This window comes from Mauremys mutica, chromosome 2 (genome assembly GCF_020497125.1).
Source record: "Mauremys mutica isolate MM-2020 ecotype Southern chromosome 2, ASM2049712v1, whole genome shotgun sequence".
NCBI lineage: Eukaryota > Metazoa > Chordata > Testudines > Geoemydidae > Mauremys > Mauremys mutica.
The window spans coordinates 164,382,650-164,404,171 of NC_059073.1; the positions used below are offsets into that span (position 1 = coordinate 164,382,650).

At 41.0% G+C, this 21,522-nt stretch overlaps 1 protein-coding gene across 2 annotated transcripts in view; it reads left to right on the top strand.

Moving 5' to 3' along the window:
* Nucleotides 1-21,522, top strand: part of SEMA5A (semaphorin 5A) — a 668,529-nt gene that overhangs the window by 375,161 nt on the left and 271,846 nt on the right. For both annotated transcript variants that reach the window (XM_045005697.1, XM_045005698.1), the window contains 2 exons: nt 10,569-10,667; nt 13,959-14,172. In XM_045005697.1, coding sequence (XP_044861632.1) covers nt 10,569-10,667; nt 13,959-14,172 — 313 coding nt within the window. The remainder of the gene's footprint in view (nt 1-10,568; nt 10,668-13,958; nt 14,173-21,522) is intronic.

Below are 21,522 nucleotides of genomic sequence, written 5' to 3' on the forward strand. Positions count from 1 at the left end.
GCTGGAGGGTAGGGATAGGATACAGAGGGACCTAGACAAATTAGAGGATTGGGCCAAAAGAAATATGATGAGGTTCAACAAGGACAAGTGCAGAGTCCTGCACTTAGGACGGAAGAATCCCATGCACTGCTACAGACTAGGGACCGAATGGCTGGGCAGCAGTTCTGCAGAAAAGGACCTAGGGGTTACGGTGGACGAAAAGCTGAATATGAGTCAACAGTGTGCCCTTGTTGCCAAGAAGGCTAATGGCATTTTGGGTTGTATAAGTAGGGGCATTTCCAGCAGATCAAGGGATGTGATCATTCCCCTCTACTCAGCACTGGTGAGGCCTCATTTGGAGTACTGTGTCCAGTTTTGGGCCCCACACTACAAGAAGGATGTGGATAAATTGGAGAGAGTCCAGCGGAGGGCAACAAAAATGATTAGGGGGCTGGAGCACATGACTTATGAGGAGAGGCTGAGGGAACTGGGATTGTTTAGTCTGCAGAAGAGAAGAATGAGGGGGGATTTGATAGCTGCTTTCAACTACCTGAAAGGGGGTTCCAAAGAGGATGGATCTAGACTGTTCTCAGTGGTAGAAGATGACAGAACAAGGAGTAATGGTCTCAAGTTGCAGAGGCGGAGGTTTAGGTTGGATATTAGGAAAATCTTTTTCACTAGTAGGGTGGTGAAGAACTGGAATGGGTTACCTAGGGAGGTAGTGGAATCTCCTTCCTTAGAGGTTTTTAAGGTCAGGCTTGACAAAGCCCTGGCTGGGATGATTTAGTTGGGTTTGGTCCTGCTTTGAGCAGGGGGTTGGACTAGATGACCTCCTGAGGTCCCTTCCAACCCTGAGATTCTATGATTCTAAGATATCCTCATATTTTTCCAAGCTTTTCTATTAGACAGAGTCATATTTTCCATAAATGCAGAAGTAGAGAGCTCACTAAACCAGTTAGTGTATCAAGGAAGAATTGCAGATTTCCATTTCCTCAAAATAACTCTTTTGGCCACTAAAATAATCACTGCAATCAATTTCTTAATGTTGACTGGTAATACCAACTCATCTAGAACCCTTAAAATACACACGCTTGGAGAAGGAAAGACAGCAACACTTGAAGTTTCTGAGAGAGCACTGAATATGGTGTTCCAGAACACATGCATCATTTGACAAGAATAGGGGATGTATGAAAGGTTGGCCTGTAGCTCTTTGGCAACACACAGTGAACACTGGAGATGCAGTCTAGCCTTAAGCAAACATTCTGGAGTCCAACGGTATCTGTTTAATACCTTGTTCTGGAAGAATCACAAGGATAAAACTTGAAGTATTTTTCACATTAAGCCAGATATCCTCCCAGGTTTCTGTTTTGGTAGTAAGGCTAAGTTCTTTTCCCCATTTGTCTTTGAGACCGAGGTTGAGATGGCACTATGAACCATTAAGCAACCTATAAGTAATTTTTACAAGGAGACTTTTAATTCCATATTTCTTTACATGTTTTTCTAGAGAGAGTTGCAACAGATCAGTTGTCCCCTATCCTTGCATGAATCCTTGAACATTTCTGCTGAAAGAAGGAACTGTGAGACAGCGGTAGCTGATATTTTAAGACTTGTAAATGAAGGCTAGTCTATCATCTTGTATTATATCTCTATTTTTTGTTAATCCTTTTTCTGTCCAAACTGTCTTAAGCATGGAGTTGGCCTTGATCGTGAGACATGGGGTATCTCATAGTGGTACAGGAAGAGAGTTGGTAAGATTGGATGCTGTAATCATCTTAATGCATTGCAGGATGCCCCATGTAGATGCAAAGACTGGATTTTTCCTTAAGGGTGTGGGTAGCCTCTTAAGATATATAAAAGAATGGCATAGCTAAGGTGTTTTTTGTTTTGTTTTGTTTTGTTTTTTCCAATATCAAACCAGGCGAGTACATATACAGAGCAGCTGGAGGGGAACCATCTTACAATAGGACACATTTGGAATACTAGATAATATAGATACAATTCTGGCAACCCCGTACTTCCAGTTGCCCAGGATTTTTTAAGGGTCTCATGTAACAAACAAGGCTGTTTTATATTCCATAGAAATTGCATGATAGGCCTATTTATTCAAGCAAAGAGCAAGGGAGAGGCGTGGAAAGGCAATAGGCTAATGATATAAGTCAATCTTGAGCAGATATTCATTTTGGCTATTTCTCTTCTCCTTAGTAAGGATAGAGGGAGGAGATGCCAGCTCCCTATATCCATGGAAATTTCTTTAAATATATAGCCCATATTTATAGATAAAAAATTGGGAAGATTAGGACAAATGTTAATATGTACATAAGTTATTTCTTTGCATATTTGAAATGGAAAATGCTTAAACTGAGAAGAATCTGGTCTTTTTGTATATATCCATTGCCTGTGATTTATTCCAGTCAATGCAAAAACAAGAAATTTTTCCAAGAACATCAACTATATTTAAGGCTGCAAGTCTGTCACGGAAGTCATGGATTCTATGACTTTCTGGAACTTCCATGACTTCTGCAGCAGCTGGTGCAGCCGGCTCCGGCCTCTGGGCCAGCCACACCGGCTGCTGTTGGGCCAGTCTTGGGCCGCAGCACCCCCATCCTGCCCAGCAGCAGCAGCAGCGTGGGTCCTCGGCCGCCACCTCCCCGGCACCCAAGCAGCACTGGCAGAGGTCCCAGGTTGCACACCACCGCCTGGCCCTGCCTCCCCAGCACCAGCAGGGGTCCTGGACTGTGCACTGCCATCCAGCCTCCCCGTCCCCAGCACCCGTGTGGGCTGTGCGCTGCCACCCTCCCCCCCCAACACCTTTGGGGGTCCTGAGCCATGTACCACCAACCGCCCCAAGCGCCCCAAGCGCCCTTGGTGCACCCCTGGGCTGCACACCGTCTCCCCTAGCACCCAAGATTTAGTCAGGGGTATATAGTACAAGTCATGCACAGGTCACGGGCCATGAATTTTTGTTTACTGCCTGTGACCTGTCCATGACTTTTACTAAAAATACCCATGACTAAAACGTAGCCTTAACTATATTCAACAATGATAGGATTGATGAATGTGGATTCTTCAATAGCACAAAAAAGTTACCAGCATACAAACTGAGTTTGTATTCTGTTTATAGTCACACCTTCAATGCCTGAGTGCTGATGTATGTACATTTCCCGTGGTTCAAGAGAGACATTAAAAAGGAGGGACAAAGAGGGGACAGCCCTGTAATGTCCCTCTTTCTAGTTGAAATGTGGGAGAAATAATTTTATTAGTTGATAGTGAAGCGAGGGAAGAATTGTATAATACCCAATTCAGGAATATTTGTCCAAATCCAAAGGGTTTTTTAGGACAGCCATTAGATAAATCCATTCAAATTATCAAAGGCTTTCTCTGTGTTAGAAGTAAATCTGTAGAGGGAACATCTGACATCTGAGCTTGCTGGATTAAGTGAGTGATATTTTTTGTATTATCAGCAGCCAATTTTCCTTTAATGAAACTAGCCTGATCTTTGTGTATCGTTAATGGATGATGGTGTTCAGTCGTGTGCAAAATTTTTGCAATACAGCCATGGGGCGGAAGTCATCACAGTTGCAACAACCTTTATTCTTCTTTAATATTAAAGTAATTAAATCAGTTCTCATATCACAAGATATGGTTCCATTTTGGAATGTTTCAGTGAAGACCTTTGAAAGAATAGAAGATAGCCGATTATAATTAAAAAAAAAAATCTGCCAGAAAGCCATCTGTCCCAGGGGCCTTGCCGGAATTCATATTTTTTATAGCCTGTTTGATCTGTTGTGTTGTGATAGCTTTGTCCATAAACAACACTTGTTCTGAAGTTCGGGTATTAAAAGGCAGACCTTCAATGAAATGATAAAACTTATCAGAGTCAAATTGGTTGATTTATATAAAGTTTGACAGAATTGTTTAAATTCACTATATCTTTTGGGTCAAGGATGAGGAATAAGGAAGAAATATTGTTGTTGCCTAGTTCCATCTTAAGTCTTCTGTAAAGTAGTTTACCAGCCTTTTCTCCCCATTCATATCTTTGTTTGATCCTGTGGAATTCAAATTTGACTTGGCTGGATAAGCATTTGTTTTATTTATTTTGCATTGATTAGATAACGTAAGAGGTTTTCATTATTTTGGTCATTCTTGGTGCATTCTCTCCAATTCATCTGTTTCCTTGTCCAGAGAGTCTAGTAGCTTGATTTTTTCACTCTTCTTTTGGGAATCATGCTTTATGCATTCTCCCCTCACATAGCTTTCAGAGGGTCCCAAAAGATGGTATCTGAGGTAACTGAGTGCTTATTTTCTTGTATGAAGTTAGAGATCACTGAATCAACTGTGGAGCAAAACTTTGCATCTTTTATTAGCAGAGTGTTCAGCTTATACCTAGAAGATTTTAATTATGTGTAACTAGTGTCTATGGTAAGTTGAACATGATCTGAAATTAATATATTATCAATAGCTACTTCTAGCTATGCGGGAATCAGTTCTGAAGACACAAGAAAAAAGTCAATTCTAGAGTAAGGTGAATGTACCAAAGATAAATATGTATAGCCATGTTCCTTGGGATGTGTCAGTCTCCATATATTGTTTGTATCAAGTTCATACATTAACAATAAAGGTTAGCTTATTGAACTTTGATAGCTGTCCAGATGTCTTTCTAGTGTAGTATTCCAATTGCTTCCCAGTATTACAGAAATGTTTTTTTTATTAGAAAGGATGTCTGCAATATCTTTGAAAAATTCAGAATTACCTCCACTTACACTGTAAATGATTCCAAGAATTAACTGTTTTGAGTTGAAACAGCCTTCAAAAAGAATGTATCTTCCTTTGGGATCGGACCAGGACTGTATATATTGAAAAGTTATACTTTTTATGAATTAAGGTGCCTCTGTTCGTAGAATTCAATTATTAATGATTCTCAGCACCTACCAATATCTTCTTGATTTGATCGGCATTTATTTCTGCTAGATGAGTTTCCTGCAATAAAGCTACTTGGACTTTTTTGATCTGAGGTGTGTCAGGATTTTAATTCTTTTGGAAGGTTTATTAAGTCCCCTCACATTCCAGGACCATGCTCTAAGAAAATTCATGGCAAAGATTTAAATGATATAGAATAATAGAATATTAGGGTTGGAAGAGGCCTCAGGAGGTCATCTAGTCCAATCCCCTGCTCAAAGCAAGACCAACACCAATTAAATCATCCCAGCCAAGATTTTGTCAACTCATGCTTAAAAACTTCTAAGGATGAAAATTCCACCACTTCCCTAAGTAATCCATTCCAGTGCTTCACCACTCTCCTAGTGAAATAGTGTTTCTGAATAGCCAACCTAGACCTCCCCCACTATATATTAAGACATATAACCTTATTCTAAAGAGACATATTTTCCTTTGATATTGTAAAACCACATCTCTAGGATATGGTCTGTATTTATACATATTAGATACTAGTTAGTTATGAATTAATTTATGCCTTCAATTAAGCCTCTAAGGGTCAGGTATAGAAAAAGATCTATAGTTAAATATCATATATCTTCCAAAATGTATTTGTCACAGAAAACAAACAAAACAATTAACAGATTTAAAACAAGATAGTGTGGGCATGTTCAGATCCCTGAAAGCTTCAGTTCCAACTGCTCCTCCCCTCCCTATATTATCTAATAATAGTCTAAACATCTCTACATGGAAATATATTTTAAATCAGCTAATACCCTGTAAATACTATTGGGTATTCTAGAACATGTAGAATATATTTCTACCTACAGTCCAATCCAGTCCAATAATTCTACCCACATGTGATGAGTCTGTGTATATATATATATATATATATATATATATATATATATATAAAAATAATCACATGTAAATTTACAATTGATTTGATAAATCAAATATAAATTAGTACAAAATCTAAATATGAAAAATATAACAATATAAAGAAATCATATTCATAGTATGTCAAATGCCCTGCACAAGCTGAATAACTAGGACTATTCAAGGTTTAGATTATACTCTACTTTACATGTCAGGAGTATGGACTGTTCCAAGGGACTTGTGGTTACCCTAACACAATCCATCAGAGGCAGAGCTAGTGAAGAGATTCTAGCAGTGCAAGCTGGGATGAGTAGTGCAGCTAATACTTCAGTCAGTAGATGGTGCTATAAACCCCAGTTTAGGGTTAAATTATTATTCTATGCATTGCAGTGCTATGCAGTTGTGATTGCTCAGTTCCAAAGGAGATCAACAGACGAGTTCAGCCTAGCTTGTTATCTGCTAGGAGTGGGAAGATGGTGTAAATGAATATTACCATATCTACAAGGATACATAGGAAAACAAGTATTTTTTTTATGATGATAAAAACATTCTGCTATCTTGGGGCAAATCTGGTCTCAATCTTTGAAGTGTCTGCCAAGCTTCAGAAGGGGTTTTACAAAATCTTGCGAAGTCTGTTAAATCCATAGTGAAGGTGGATGGGTACTTGATGCTATATCTGATGTTGGACTCCCTCAGGATATACTTATGCCATTGAATGCAGTCCTCTTTTTGATAAACTCAGCTGAAAAGTCAGGGGAAAAAATTGTGACTTCTGGGTTTCCCCTTTTCTGGCAGCGTTCATTAACATTACTTTATCATTGAACATCAGCAGCTTGAAGATGATGGGTCTTGAGCTTATCAGACTCCTGCCTTCTACTACAAGGCATTCAATGAGCCCTTTCAGTATTGAATGGGGGTGACTAAGGGTCCAGGGAGAAGTTTCTGAAGAAAGCTGATAATATCCATTCCCTCTAGACCCTCAGCAGTGCCCAAGAGGTGAAGATTATTTCTCTGAGATCTGTTTTCTTAGTCATCCTGTTTTTCTTCCAGTTTGTGTAGTCTAAGCTTTAAGGGGGTAGTTTCTTCTTTAATTTCACTGGTTCCAATGGCAATCTTTTGTAGTTCATTTTCCAAGTGAGCCATTGGGGATTTTACATCACATACATCTTTAGAGAGGCCATGAATATCTTTTGAGATTGAAATCCAGTCAGTCTGTGAGGAAATTTTCCAGTGCCACAATATCCTGGGCTAGGTTCTGTTGTGGCCTTGAGATCTCCCCCTTCAGCTGCTTAGGTGACTCAGGCTTAGGTCTTTTATTGCCCCTCATTTTTTCATTGGAATCCATATTCAACAGTTTGAAGTTTATCCAATGGATTAATGTAAATTTTATAGCAGAAATTTATTGCCAATTTGTTAGGAAAGTAACTATTAGAGAAGAATTGATATGTGGTGAGTGAGGTGGTCTGGGACTAGACAACCATCTTCCTCATGAGTACCTTGTCTGAATTTGAAAATGTTAGAAAACCTTAAATTTAAGAATTAGAGGATTTTAAACATTAAATTTTAATTGAACAGTAGATTACCTGAGAGACTCATGCACTGGCTTTTGGTGTTTTTTGTATGTGGCGTTGAAGAAAAGAGTCCTAATGATTATTAATGATCTGGATGATGGGATGGGTTGCACCTTCAGCAAGTTCACAGATGACACTAAGCTGGGGGGGAGAGGTAGATATGCTGGAGGGTAGGAATAGGGTCCAGAGTAACCTAGACAAATTGGAGGACTGGGCCAAAAGAAATCTGATGAGCTTCAACAAGGACAAGTGCAGAGTCCTGCACTTAGGATGGAAGAATTCCATGCACTGCTACAGGCTGGGGACCGATTGGCTAAACAGCAGTTCTGCAAAAAAGGACCTGGGGATTACAGTGGAGGAGAGGCTGGATATGAGTCAGCAGCAAGCCCTTGTTGCCAAGAAGGCTAACGGCATATTGGGCTGCATCAGTAGGAGCATTGCCAGCAGATCAAGGGAAGTGATTATTCCTCTGTATTCGGCACTGATGAGGCCACATCTGGAGTCTTGCGTCCAGTTTTGGGCCCCCCACTACAGAAAGGATGTGGACAAACTGGAGAGAGTCCAGTGGAGGGCAACAAAAATGATTAGGGGGCTGGGGGACATGACTTACAAGGAGAGGCTGAAGGAACTGGGGTTATTTAGTCTGCAGAAGACAAAAGTGAGGGGGGATTTGATAGCAGCCTTCAACTACCTGAAGGGGGGGTTCCAAAGAGGATGGAGCTCAGCTGTTTTCAGTGGTCGCAGATGACAGAACAAGGAGCAATGGTCTCAAGTTGCAGTAGGGGAGATTTAGGTTGGATATTAGGAAACACTATTTCACTAGGAGGGTGGTGAAGCACTGGAATGGGTTACCTAGGGAGGTGGTGGAATCGCCATCCTTAGAGGTTTTTAAGGCCCAGCTTGACAAAGCCCTGGCTGGGATGATTTAGTTGATGTTGGTCCTGCTTTGAGCAGGGGATTGGACTAGATGACCTCCTGAGATCTCTTCCAACCCTAATCTTCCATGATTCTATAAAGGAATACACTTAAAACTCTTTGTGTCATGGGTCTTAATAGTTCTGTTCCTTTTGTTTTTTAATGTGTTTAGTGCCTGTTCAGTTTACAAAGGCTCCTTTTCATGATTCGGGCCAAATAAACAGTGCTCTCACCAACACAGTGAAGGGAGATGGGACATTGGCCAATGCCTCTTCTCTTGTAATCCTGCACGGGCAGGGCAAGATTCCACAGTTCCGGGCTGTTATGATGACCTCTGGAATGCACTTTGCCACTGAGCTCCAATGGCCTGCTCCTGCTCTCATTGAAATCAATGGGGCACTTTCCATCCTGTGTGGAAGCAAGTATTGGGAGTAGGGCGGGGCTGCACTGAAGTAAATGTGTTACACTTTTATAGATGCATTAAAGATCAATGTTGAGCATGCTCCCTGCAGCTCACGTCAAGGTAATATGGCTTCCTGGCTTTTGCCTGCATAATAAACAAAACATAGCCCTGGTAAAGTCACTGCAATTGCGAGGTCTTATATCAGGCCTGAATTTGGCCCATTGCCTCGAGCCATCACCACTCATGGGGTACAAATCCTTCCTTACCTCTCAGTGTAGCTCAGACACCCTGTGACTTACATTTCTTCCTTTTTTAATTTAAAACCATGACTGCTGGATGTGCAACCAGATACACAATGCAAGGCAGTACCACAAATGCTATAATATACTCCAGTGGGTCCAGATGGCTACCTGTTTGCAAAACATATGCACAAGTGCATTTGATGTCACTGTTTGTAGCTAAAGCCCAGAAAATGGTGCTTTCTGCAGGATAACAAGGTACCTTTTCAAAGGGTGTGGATTTAGCTGCATGACCTCAGTTAACATCAGGAGTCACATCGCTAAATCCCAATGTGCTTTAAAACTTTACCCCAAGACCTTCTTGAGAATTAGAAGCAAAATGGAAAGCTGCTTAGCCTGAGGTGTCTGTAAGCTATTTTCTTACAAGCATTTTTTTTTGCTTGAGTTTTAGTGAATTCAAGCTGCATCAGGAGTGTTTGTGTCTTCTTGATTTACAATTCTAATAGATTTTTAGTATTGCAAGAAAAAGCCTTCTGCCAGGGGATGCATACCTGAACCAACCATGAAAATTTTTGGTGGCATCTTAATTTTTCCAATTTCAGAGTCTAAACATAATAAAACTGTCACACACTGTAATGGAGTAAAAAAAAAAAAAAGGATCATAGTTCCTCCAGCACGTGCTTACATGTTATTTGAAGAGATGAAATTTTGGAGGCCATCTTGAGGAACCTCAGTGCTTGGAGAAATGTCTCTCCTGTGGGTAATTCAATATGCTGCTAATGTCATGCATTAAAGTAATAGGGCCAAATCCTCACCTGGAGATCTAGCTCATGAGGTATATCTATGGTAGCTTCAACAAATCCAAGCTAGTGACCTATTGACCACCCTCACCCTGTGCCTGGCCTGTCATGAGATAGCATTTGATGTTTTGGGACTGACATTTTTATTCAAGGTGGTGTGTGACAGGTTCTCTGTCACGCCCCTCTTCCAGAGCCCGCTGGCTGTCCCAATAAAGTGCAGAGAGGCTTTCAGTTATGCAGCACCCGTGGCTTTATTTACACACACACACACAGTTCTCCCACCACCAGTGTTGAGCTATATACAAGGCTTACAGGGTTAGTTCCCTCTTTTCCTGCAGTCAGCCCACAGCTAGGAGTCTGACCTTTCCCTGGCTGCCCTTTCCTTCTGGCTCCCAGCCCTTATAACTGCTGACTTGTCAGGCCTGCAGGTGGAGTCAATCCTAGACCAGGCATCAGGTCTGTTTCAACAGCCCCAATCTATTTCCCTTGATTGGAGCTGGCTGAGCAGGGGCAATTAGCTGCTTTTGCACCAGCACCCTGCTACATGGTGTATATCACGGAAAAAGTTTAACTGAACCTTTAAAATATCAATTTGGCAGATGCATTCAGTACTGGACAGGTTTATTTGACTCTATTAGGGGCTCTTCTTAAGGATAGAATGGATTCTTATACTATAGTTAGGAATTCAATCTAAGTACTTATTGATTTCTCACTCATCAGGTAAGTTCAAGCATTTCTTATCAGAGTTTTCACATACGGTCACATAGCCCTGATGAATAATTCAGGTTTTAAATGGCCTCCCTCTCCTTTGCAGCATTGCTGAATACATTATTTCTTTTCTGCATCGCAGGAAGAATGCCAGAACTATATCCGTGTGCTTCTCGTTGGCGGTGACCGGCTCTTCACCTGTGGAACCAATGCTTTCACTCCTATTTGCACCAATCGGACGGTATGAATAAACGAATTGATCCCACATGTTCACAGAAATGATGACTATTGCCACTGTGAAACAAAACAGCTGCTATGGGGCTGTGCAGATTGGTAATGGGATATTTCACTTCTAGACTGTTAGCTCAAATACAGCCCTAGATAGTAAATGAAAATAATCATCTATCTGATCAATTCCTGTGTGAGATGTTGAGATGTCCACAGTGAACAAGCTTCCACATCACAAAAATAACCACCTTATTTGACTTTATATACTCCTCTTGTTGGGAGAAAGAGATTAAATTCGCTTTCAAGGCTGAACCAGCCTCTTACCTCTATAGAGATACCTTTCAAGCTAGGGATGAGGCATGTTGGTGTAGGGAAGTTTGCACTGCTGCTGCCTGTGCTGTGAATAATCAGAGTATTTCACTCTATAGGGTTATCAATCTAAAAACATTCAATATAAGCAATAAATGTGCAGACATTCAAAATTACAAGAAATGAGACAGCTGTAACTGCAATATGCAAATCAAACAAAGATTGGCCAATTAAAAAACTAGACTTGAGGGCCTTGGCCTAAAATCTAAATACCTTTTATTAGCTTTTTTCATATACTTTTAAAACTTGTCAGAACAATTTCAAATACATGCATCATGTCTTTAAAATAAAATAAAATTTTAAAAGGTGTCGTAACTGCCATGTTTGCAGAAGATCAAAAGGGCTTAGTAATTTTTTTCAGCAAGAAAATACTGAGCAAATGTTGTTTTTTTGTATTCCAGAGCACGTTCACAAACATGACTGTGATGTGTACTGAACTTTTCCAAATTCATCTTCAGGTTTTGGGAACAAACAAATGTAACCCCCTTTCTTCCCTAGGTTACTCAGGATCAGGCAACATTCACCTGTGTGCCTGATGTTGTTGACATTATAGGAGATTCTGAGTGTCTCAGTGGTGATGTTGGATAAGTGGGAATCCTCTATTCACCCTCTGCTGCAGTCCCTTTACTCCTAAAGGAAGTTAAAATTGGCTGTGCCTTCACCTGGCTGGCCCCTGTACACACTCAATGGCGTGCCTTGGGAACCTCCAGGAATAAACCCCTTCAAATAGTAATAATAATAATAACAACAACCTGTGGCATGGGTTTAACTCATACCAATTATAAATAATATACATCCAATATACTTAAATTAGAGCTAACACTCATTTACTTAACAACTTAAAGAAACAGGGTAAATGTCACTACTGATTTAAATCCACAGAGGAGAAGTTGAATAAAATCAATTAACAAATACAGTATACAGTAATACATGAAACTTATCTAACTGGAATTTACACTGCCACCATTTACCCTCACCCCAGAGTGTACACTCCTCTGGATTGCAGAGTCCTAGACACTTGCTTGCATGGACGCACTTGAAGATCTGAAGTTGGAGACAGCATTCCGTGGGTTCTGTGTATCAGCCCAGCCAAGACAACAAGCTGCACAACCCCGCTGAAGGTTGGAGCTGGCTCCACCAAATGTCAGCAGCTGTAGGTCCTGGTTTGATGGGAAGATCACTTTGCCTCTCCTCAGACTCAGTCTCTCTGTGGTGCCCCTTCCAAGTTCTTTCTCAACAGTTCCTCACAGTTCCTTCACTGTAGGCACAGCAATAGTGTCTGCCCTGGCTCTAGTAAACCCACCAACAGCCTGTGAGGCTCCCTGTGTGATTAAAGCCCCTGCAGGCTCTCAGCAGCAGCTTCTGGTGTGGACAGAGTTCCACATCAGCCATCTCACTCCTCTTCCCCAAATGGAGTCCATAGCCTGCTCTTCCTGCAGGAGGAAGTCTCTCGCTCTCTTTCCCCAAGGCATCATGGGAGTTGTAGTCTCTAAGGCTAGATTGGAACACTCCCAATAAATTCAGAGGCTCCTCTAGTAAAGGGTGCCTACAAACAGATATGATAAGATGCAGACATTTGAATATCTTCACAGAGAGAAAGGAGATTTTAGCATGATTTCAAAGTGTGGTTATGGTAAAACCATGAAAATGACATCCCCTTTTTATTTAAGTGATTTTGCTGAATGTTTTCATAGAATTTTATGCCTCAGTATATTTCACAATATAGCAGTACACAAGAGATGAGATACACAGCCACATTTCAAATGTATTAAGTTTAACAGGGTGCCCAAAATCCACATTTGGGTGCATAAATCAGGACTTGGGTACATAAAATGGGAGAGTCACAAAAACTTGGTGTGTGCATTCCATTGTGTAAAATTTGAATATCTAATGAATGTAATTGTGGGCCAACAAAAGTAAAGAAAGGTTGATGCAGATACGTATAGATAGATTTAGCTAAGATGATAATATATATGACTCTGATTTCTGATTGGTGTCAGCAACAAACTTCCAATTTTTTGGAAATGTTATTCTGCTATTTTTAACACAGCCACAATTGATGGATTTAAAAGATGTCAAAAAGAAAATGATTGATTAAGGATATATCAGAGAGAGAGAGAGAGAACGAGAGAGAGAGTGCATCAAGGATTAATTAAAATTAGAATAAACATCAAAATACCACTGGCTGGAATATGGTGACCATTTATTGGTGTTTTGTTTTGTTTGTATTTTAAAAAATAAATCTGCTCAACCTCTGGGAACATGTACACTATTTAAACTTACTGCACATCAATTTCCAAAATAGCATATTGGCTTTAAAACTGTGGTTTGTGGTTGAGTGTATTAGGGCCTACTAAATCATACCCTCAGTTCCATTGGGCTGGAAAGCTCATTGTTATTTTGAGCTCATTATCCCTGTGTCCTGGAAGACACCAACAAAACTAGAGGATAATGTTTCTATGCCCTCTAGCCAATTGCTCTGTAACAGTCAGATCTATGAACTTTCATGACAAAAAAACTATGACCGTTGTACATCGAATATGGTTTTTGGCTGTATATCATCATTCTTTAATATATTAATGCGTAGGATAGGCTATTACCAAGATACACACATCCTGATTTTTGTCACTTCAGAAGGGTGTCATATACATTATTTATTTTCTAAGTTGCTGTTAATAAATAACATTTTAAGTGTAATTCTTAATTAATTAATGTAAATGTTTTCCTCACTGTGTTTCTTTGGATCTGAAAGATAAAAAGACCAGAAAGGCATTATATTTCTAACATGGGCCTGGAAAAAAGGTGTTAAAGAAGTGTGCTTGGCACTGTGTTATGGTAACATGAGACATTTGCTGAGCTTATGGTATTTTTCTTCACTGATGGTGTGGTTTGACTCATCTTGTTATGCTTATGTGATTTTTGTTGTCTTTTCCAGTTAAGCAACCTGACAGAGATACATGATCAGATCAGTGGCATGGCTCGCTGTCCGTACAGTCCTCAACACAATTCCACAGCTCTTCTTACTTCCAGTGGGGAGTTATATGCTGCTACAGCCATGGATTTCCCAGGAAGGGATCCTGCCATTTACCGCAGTCTGGGGGCTCTTCCTCCTCTCCGCACTGCACAGTACAACTCCAAGTGGCTCAATGGTAAGTATTGACAAGCCTCAGTGCTTTTGATTTTGTTATACCCCACTTTCCCCTTAGCTACATTCTTCAAAGCCTATCCCTTGAGTATACATGGTTTTGAAATGCTTTTTACTTTAAAAATTGTTTCAAAGTTTTCCAGTCTTTGGAATGTGACACAAAGCAAAGTCCACACATAATGCAGCTAACTGTACCTTGATGCAGGACTTTGTGGGTCATAATTTTAAAAGGGTCAACCTGTCTCCCATTTATGCACATACAACAGTGTGTACAATATTGTTACTTACTTGCATATGCAATCAATAGAAAATACATGCACAAACACACACAAATGATTATTCTTTCATTCCAGCAAAACACTTAGGCAGAGAATGGCCACTCACACATCTCCAGATTATCAGACATTCCAGTACTTCTGGGAACAGCATGGCCTGCCTTCACCTATGTGACTCCATCCCCACCAGTGTGAGGTTACTTCACATGGGAGCTGCCCTTTTGATGAGTGCACTGGCAGGGGCAGGGCAATGCAGTCTTCAAAATGGCACCTCCCCATCTGGAGCTGGACAAAATCATGGCTGATTTTGTCTCAGTACTGGATAGGAGACAAACCTTAGAAAAGCAGAACTGTGCAGCTTAAAACTGGACAAATGGCCTGCCTACTTAGGCACATGATTAACTTTAAGCACGTGAGTCTCATTAGCTTCAAGGCCTTTACTGTGCAAGATGTATAAGAGAAAATATAAATGCCATATTTTGAAATTTCAGCCCGAAAGGGACATTGTGCATCAGGGTAGAAATAATTCTTACTTGAAAGAGTTCTTTTAATTAACTGATCCTTGTAAAGTAAAACTGAACAAATGATATAAATGGGAGAATGCTTTGTTTAACTATTCACTTTTGATTCACTTTTCATACTTTGCACGCTTTAAGTCATGATGTATGAGTTCTGGGTGCTTATCCAAACCACTTTGGTCTGGAAATCTTGATGTATTGTCATGATGTATGAGCACTGGATGTATGATACTCTCAGTATACCAGGTAAACGAGGCAGTAGCAAAGTATGCATGTTTTCTGTAATAAATTTATATGAAACTTGCTTGATGAAAATATTTATGAAAAGTATTGTTACTGCTGCTGAGCCTCTGTTAGCCACTTTTAAAATCTCTGTATTGATGCTTTTTACAAAGATTAGTTCTGAAAATAACTGAAGCTTTGGTCTGCCATTAAGCATATTTGCCTGAAAAATTATATTTCAATAAATATTTGTTTTGGTTATTAAATACTTAAATGTTTTTCCATTGCTCTGTGTGATTCTTAAAAATGTATCTGTTAAATTATCATATAGACATCTATAATGAACTGACCAAAGACTCATACAATTTTACTCTTGTAGCAAGTATTACACAGATGGAATCAGGGAAGGGTGAAAATGCCTAAGAACTATTTTTCTGTGCTTATTCAGATATGAAAGAGCCAAGCAGACCTTATTTGAACCATTAAACATTTCTCATGCATAGACCTGGCAAACTTCCCATTGACTTCAATAGGAGTGTGAGCAGTCCCATAGTCTGAATGCCAAATTTGAGTCTAGAGTGAATGTTTACAGCAGTTACAAATACATGAAAATAGATGTACAGCAGGACCGTTAAGTCTAGGCACTTTCTGACAGCACTATACTTCTGTGTATGTGTTTAATATTTAAATTATTGTGAGATGAAACATAAATATAGCAGCAGTTTGCAGAAATGTAGAAACTGGATCATAAACAACATATGCTTGTCTGTACTGGCAGACACAGAGATAAACTGTGTAGCATTTCTCAGGTGTGCTTACATAGGAAAGCTCAGTCTCCCAACTGTAGTAGCCTGTCTTGATGTTCTTCTGTTAAATAATTGGAAAAGCAGAAGCAAAAAGTAAACAATTGAAATAAATTGAATTCTTCTGGCTCTCTTGGTAGAGCTTTGTCTTGACAGGCAAAAAGGGTGTGTTTTTCAATTATGTTTGCTTAACAGAGTTAGCTTAACAGGATTGATGGAAAATCCCATTAAGCTGCAGACTAACTAAGGCCTTGGCTACACTTGAGAGTTACAGCACTGTTGGTGGCTTTATAGCGCTGTAACTCACTCCCCGTCCACACTGGCAAGGCACATACAGTGCTGTATCTCCGTGGCTACAACGCTGCTTGTACTCCACTTCCATGAGAGGAATAAAGAGTATAGCGCTGCTGCTGCAGCACTGGGGTGCCAGTGTAAACAGGGAATAATCTTAGTACACTGTGACTGACCTCCAGAATCTTCCCATAATCCTTTTAAGTGAAGATAACTCTCTTTGTTTTGTTGTAATGCCTCTCTTTGTTTTGTTGTGAACTCCGGGCTTCGGAGCTGGTTATAAAAAAACCAAACAGAGCTAGTGTTTGCTGTGAATTGGCAGAGGCAGGGGGGCTCCCTTTGGAATGCCCACAGCTAGTGTTTGCTTGAAGAGGGGGGAGGGAGGGGGCTTGAGGAGAGAAGCAGCGCGTCAGGCAGGGTGGGGGGGGAGGTCCGTTTCGGCGCGGCTGCTTATCTGGTCTGTGAGGGAAAAAAACAGCCACTGTTTGCTTTCAGTGAGTGAGAGAGGATGGGGGAGGAGATCAGAACTTGCAAGGCAGCTGCTGACACAATGTCGGCTCCAAAAATCCACTCTCTCTCTCCCCCATGCTCCCTGTCACACTCCACCCCACCCCCCCCTTTTGAAAAACACATTGCAGCCACTTGAATGCTGGGATAGCTGCCCATAATGCACCACTCCCAATGCCACTGCAGATGCTGCAAATGTGGCCACGACAGTGCGCTGGCAGCTGTCAGTTTGGACAGACTGCAGCATTTTCCCTACTCAGCTGTACGAAGACAGCTTTAACTCCCAGCGCTGTACAGCTGCAAGTGTAGCCATACCCTTATATGAAGCTGTCCATAGCTTAAGGAGGAAGACTAGACTACAATATGGCCAAATACTACAGCTAATAAATTCATTTTCCTAGGAAGTTTTTCTTTGTCACAAATGATAATCAGCTGATAAGAACTTCCTGCTGGGAGAAGCAGTTAAATGGTGGCTTTCACTGAGGCACAACACAATCTATTCATTTCTTTTAAATAAAAGTTGTAGGTGTTTCTAAAAAAATCCCCTGTCATGTAGTATAATTGCACATATCTATGAAACTCTCCTTGGAGCTTGTCTATGCTAGGAAGATGCATCTTGTTATAACTGTGTCAAGTAATACAACACTGACCACAATACTGCAATCAGGTGCACTTGTTTAATTCTTGAAATGTGTGTGTTCCCATGGGACTATTCTCAAGTGTAAAGTTAAGCACATGCATAAGTTTTTACAGGTTCAGGAACCTAGGGTTAACCATGACCAGTTGACATGATTTTAAATATGACAGTGCTTGTATAAAATGAGTGCTAAGTTGTGTTGAACATTGTGTATTACCATGTGTATTAGCACATATAGCTCAATGAAGACAAGCGTTTAGAGAAAGCCTGGGAAAATTAATGAGCTTTGCAATAGGCTCTGAATGTCAGCAGGTTTCAGAATATAAAGTATGAAAGATATGCATGGTATGATTCTGATCTCATTTTACATCAGTGGAAATAAAGACAATTGCATTCACATTCATAGTTATAGCAGTGCAAAATTGGCGTGAGAGGAGAGACAGGCCCTTTGTGTGTGAGATACTCTTATTTACTCAATATTTATCTACATACCTAAGGTGTTAGAACTAGTCACTTAACTAGGACTCCCCTGTGGCAGAAAAAATATCCTTATTACCAGGTTTTTATGTTAACCGTATACATTCTGTATTGTATCCAAAGGACAAAATAAAATCTGTTCCCTAAAATTATATCAGTTAATCAGATTGACTTTATTAACATTTTCTCTACTAACTAGCTTCAACTGTACCTATTAACTCTCTATTGAGGCCCACACTTCAACATCAAAGCTTTTATCTGTTTGGATTTAAGTCTTATCATCAGAACCCAGATTTTAGCTTTAAGAAAAAATGTAAGAATTGTAATTAGAGTTTGTTGAAAGCAAATCTAATAAAAAGTTGGAAGCAAAGTTTTACCTAGCTGAAGCAGGGAGGGAGGTGGGAGCACCTTAGGGAGCATCAAGTGTCAAGGTACTGGTAAATTCATCTGTTGTTATGTCTCTCTGCCTGCCCACATGTAACTCGGCCAGTAAATCACACTAGCTTTTCAACACTGGAGCACAGTGGAGACTTTCAGTTCCTACAATGAGACAGTGTAATGTATAGACGGCAAGAAAACGATGGCAGTTTGACTAATTGGAATGGAGGCTTCCTATCAAATAAATGCAACAGTTGTATATAGTTACTACACTTTTATGGTGTGTGCATGCATGTTCACATGTGTGTGAACTAGCAGCATTGCAGTAGGAAAAGATTTCTTTGGTGCCTGACGGTTCAGTCATGGAAGACATTCTTTTATCTAACATGGTGGATTTGCTGCTCAGCAGATCATGATGGTCGTTTGCTGTGAGATCTTGCCAATATCCTAAAATTCAGTTGGCTGTGCTGTTTGTTTATTGCAAGCTAACTGTAAAGGGGTGGACCTCATTCCTTTTAGTGGTTAGTGGACTTCTTTCTGAACAAATTCAGAAGTTTGGAAAGCCTCCAGTCAGGCTGAAGAGAGCTACCTGCATTGGCATGTCACATATTTGAGCCGCATACCTTTACCACTCCCTCTTACTTACTGTGGAGGTTCTTGACATTGGAAGATCTGTAGTTCCACCATGGAATAAATCCTTATACTAATTTTCAATTTCAAAGGGCCCGCTGTCAATGGGGCTGTTGAAAGTAGAGTGGCAAAGGAAAATATAGCTTCTCCTATGTTGAGGATGTGGCAGACTGGATCTTATATTCTATGATGAAGTTACATCTATTGGAATTCCAAATACCAAAAAAGGGAATAAGTGTAAGGAGAGTGTCCATCTCCACATCTGTATTCCCATTCATTAGGGTATTGCTACAGATGAGTATATTTGTTACCAGTCTCCTTGCATAGGACATTTAATGGATTTCAAAATAATCCAGCTAGAGGGAACATCCAGGTATGCAAAAGTGTAGGGGACAATTTCCTGGTGCAAGTGCTAGAGGAACCAACTAGGGGCAGAGCTCTTCTTGACCTGCTGCTCACAAACAGGGAAGAATTAGTAGGGGAAGCAAAAGTGGATGGGAACCTGTGAGGCAGTGACCATGAGATGGTCCAGTTCAGGATCCTGACACAAGGAAGAAAGGAAAGCAGCATAATACAGACCCTGGACTTCACAAAAGCAGACTTTGACTCCCTCAGGGAACTGATCGGCAAGGTCCCCTGGGAGAATAACATGACGGGGAAAGGAGTCGAGGAAAGCTGGCTGTATTTTAAAGAATCCTTATTGAGGTTGCAGGAACAAACCATCCCGATGTGTAGAAAGAATAGTAAATATGGCAGGCGACCAGCTTGGCTTAACAGTGAAATCCTTGCTGATCTTAAACACAAAAAAGAAGCTTACAAGAAGTGGAAGATTGGACAAATGACCAGGGAGGTGTATAAAATATTGCTTAGGCATGCAGGAGTGAAATCAGGAAGGCCAAATCACGCTTGGAGTTGCAGCTAGCAAGGGATGTTAAGAGTAACAAGAAGGGTTTCTTCAGGTGTGTTAGCAACAAGAAGAAGGTCAAGGAAAGTGCGGGCCCCTTACTGAATGAGGGAGGCAACCTAGTGACAGAGGATGTGGAAAAAGCTAATGTACTTAATGCTTTTTTTGCATCTCTCTTCACGAATAAGGTCAGCTCCCAGACTGCTGCACTGGACAGCAGAGCATGGAGAGGAGGTGACCAGCCGTCTGTGGAGAAAGAAATGGTTCAGGACTATTTAGAAAAGCTGGACGAGCACAAGTCCATGGGGCCAGATGCGCTGCATCCAAGGGTGCTAAAGGAGTTGGTGGATATGATTGCAGAGCCATTGGCCATTATCTTTGAAAACTCATGGTGATCGGGGGAGGTCTCAGATGACTGGAAGAAGGCTAATGTAGTGCCCATCTTTAAAAAAGGGAAGAAAAAGGATCCGGGAAACTACAGGCCAGTCAGCCTCACCTCAGTCCCTGGAAAAATCATGGAGCAGGTCCTCATGGAATCAATTCTGAAGCACTTAGAGGAAAGGAAAGTGATCAGGAACAGTCAGCATGGATTCACCGAGGGCAAGTCATGCCTGACTAACCTAATTGCCTTCTATGACGAGATAACTGGCTCTGTGGATGAGGGGAAATCAACGTGTGTGTTATTCCTTGACTTTAGCAAAGCTTTTGATACAGTCTCCCACAGTATTCTTGCCAGCAAGTTAAAGAAGTATGGGCTGGATGAATGGACTATAAGGTGGATAGGAAGCTGGCTAGATCATGGGGCTCAACGGGTAGTGATCAATGGCTCCATGTGTAGTTGACAGCCGATATCAAGCGGAGTGCCCCAAGGGTCGGCCCTGAGGCCGGTTTTGTTCAATATCTTCATTAATGATCTGGAGGATGGTGTGGATTGAACCCTCAGCAAGTTTGCAGATGACACTAAACTGGGAGGAGTGGTAGATACGCTGGAGGGTAGGGATAGGATACAGAGAGACCTAGACAAATTAGAAGATGGGGCCAAAAGAAATGTGATGAGGTTCAACAAGGACAAGTGCTGAATCCTGCAATTAGGAAGGAAGAATCCCATGCACTGTTACAGACTAGGGACCGAATGGCTAGGCAGAAGTTCCGCAGAAAAGAACCTAGGGGTTACAGTGGACGAGAAGCTAGATATGAGTCAACAGTGTGCCCTTGTTGCCAAGAAGCCTAACGGCATTTTGGGCTATATAAGTAGGAGCATTGTCAGCAGATTGAGGGGCATGATCATTCCCCTCTGTTCGACATTGGTGAGGCCTCATCTGGAGTACTGTGTCCAGTTTTGGAGTACTGTGTCCAGTCCACTACAAGAAGGATGTGGAAAAATTGGAAAGAGTCCAGCGGAGGGCAACAAAAATGATTAGGGGGCTGGAGCACATGACTTATGAGGAGAGGCTGAAGGAACTGGGATTGTTTAGTCTGCAGAAGAGAAGAATGAGGGGGGATTTGATAGCAGCCTTCAACTACCTGAAAGGGGGTTCCAAAGAGGATGGATCTAAACTCTTCTCAGTGGTGGCAGATGACAGAACAAGGTTTCTCAAGTTGCAGTGGGGGAGGTTTAGGTTGGATATTAGGAAAAACTTTTTCACTAGGAGGGTGGTGAAGCACTGGAATGGGTTACCTAGGGAGGTGGTGGAATCTCCTTCCTTAGAGGA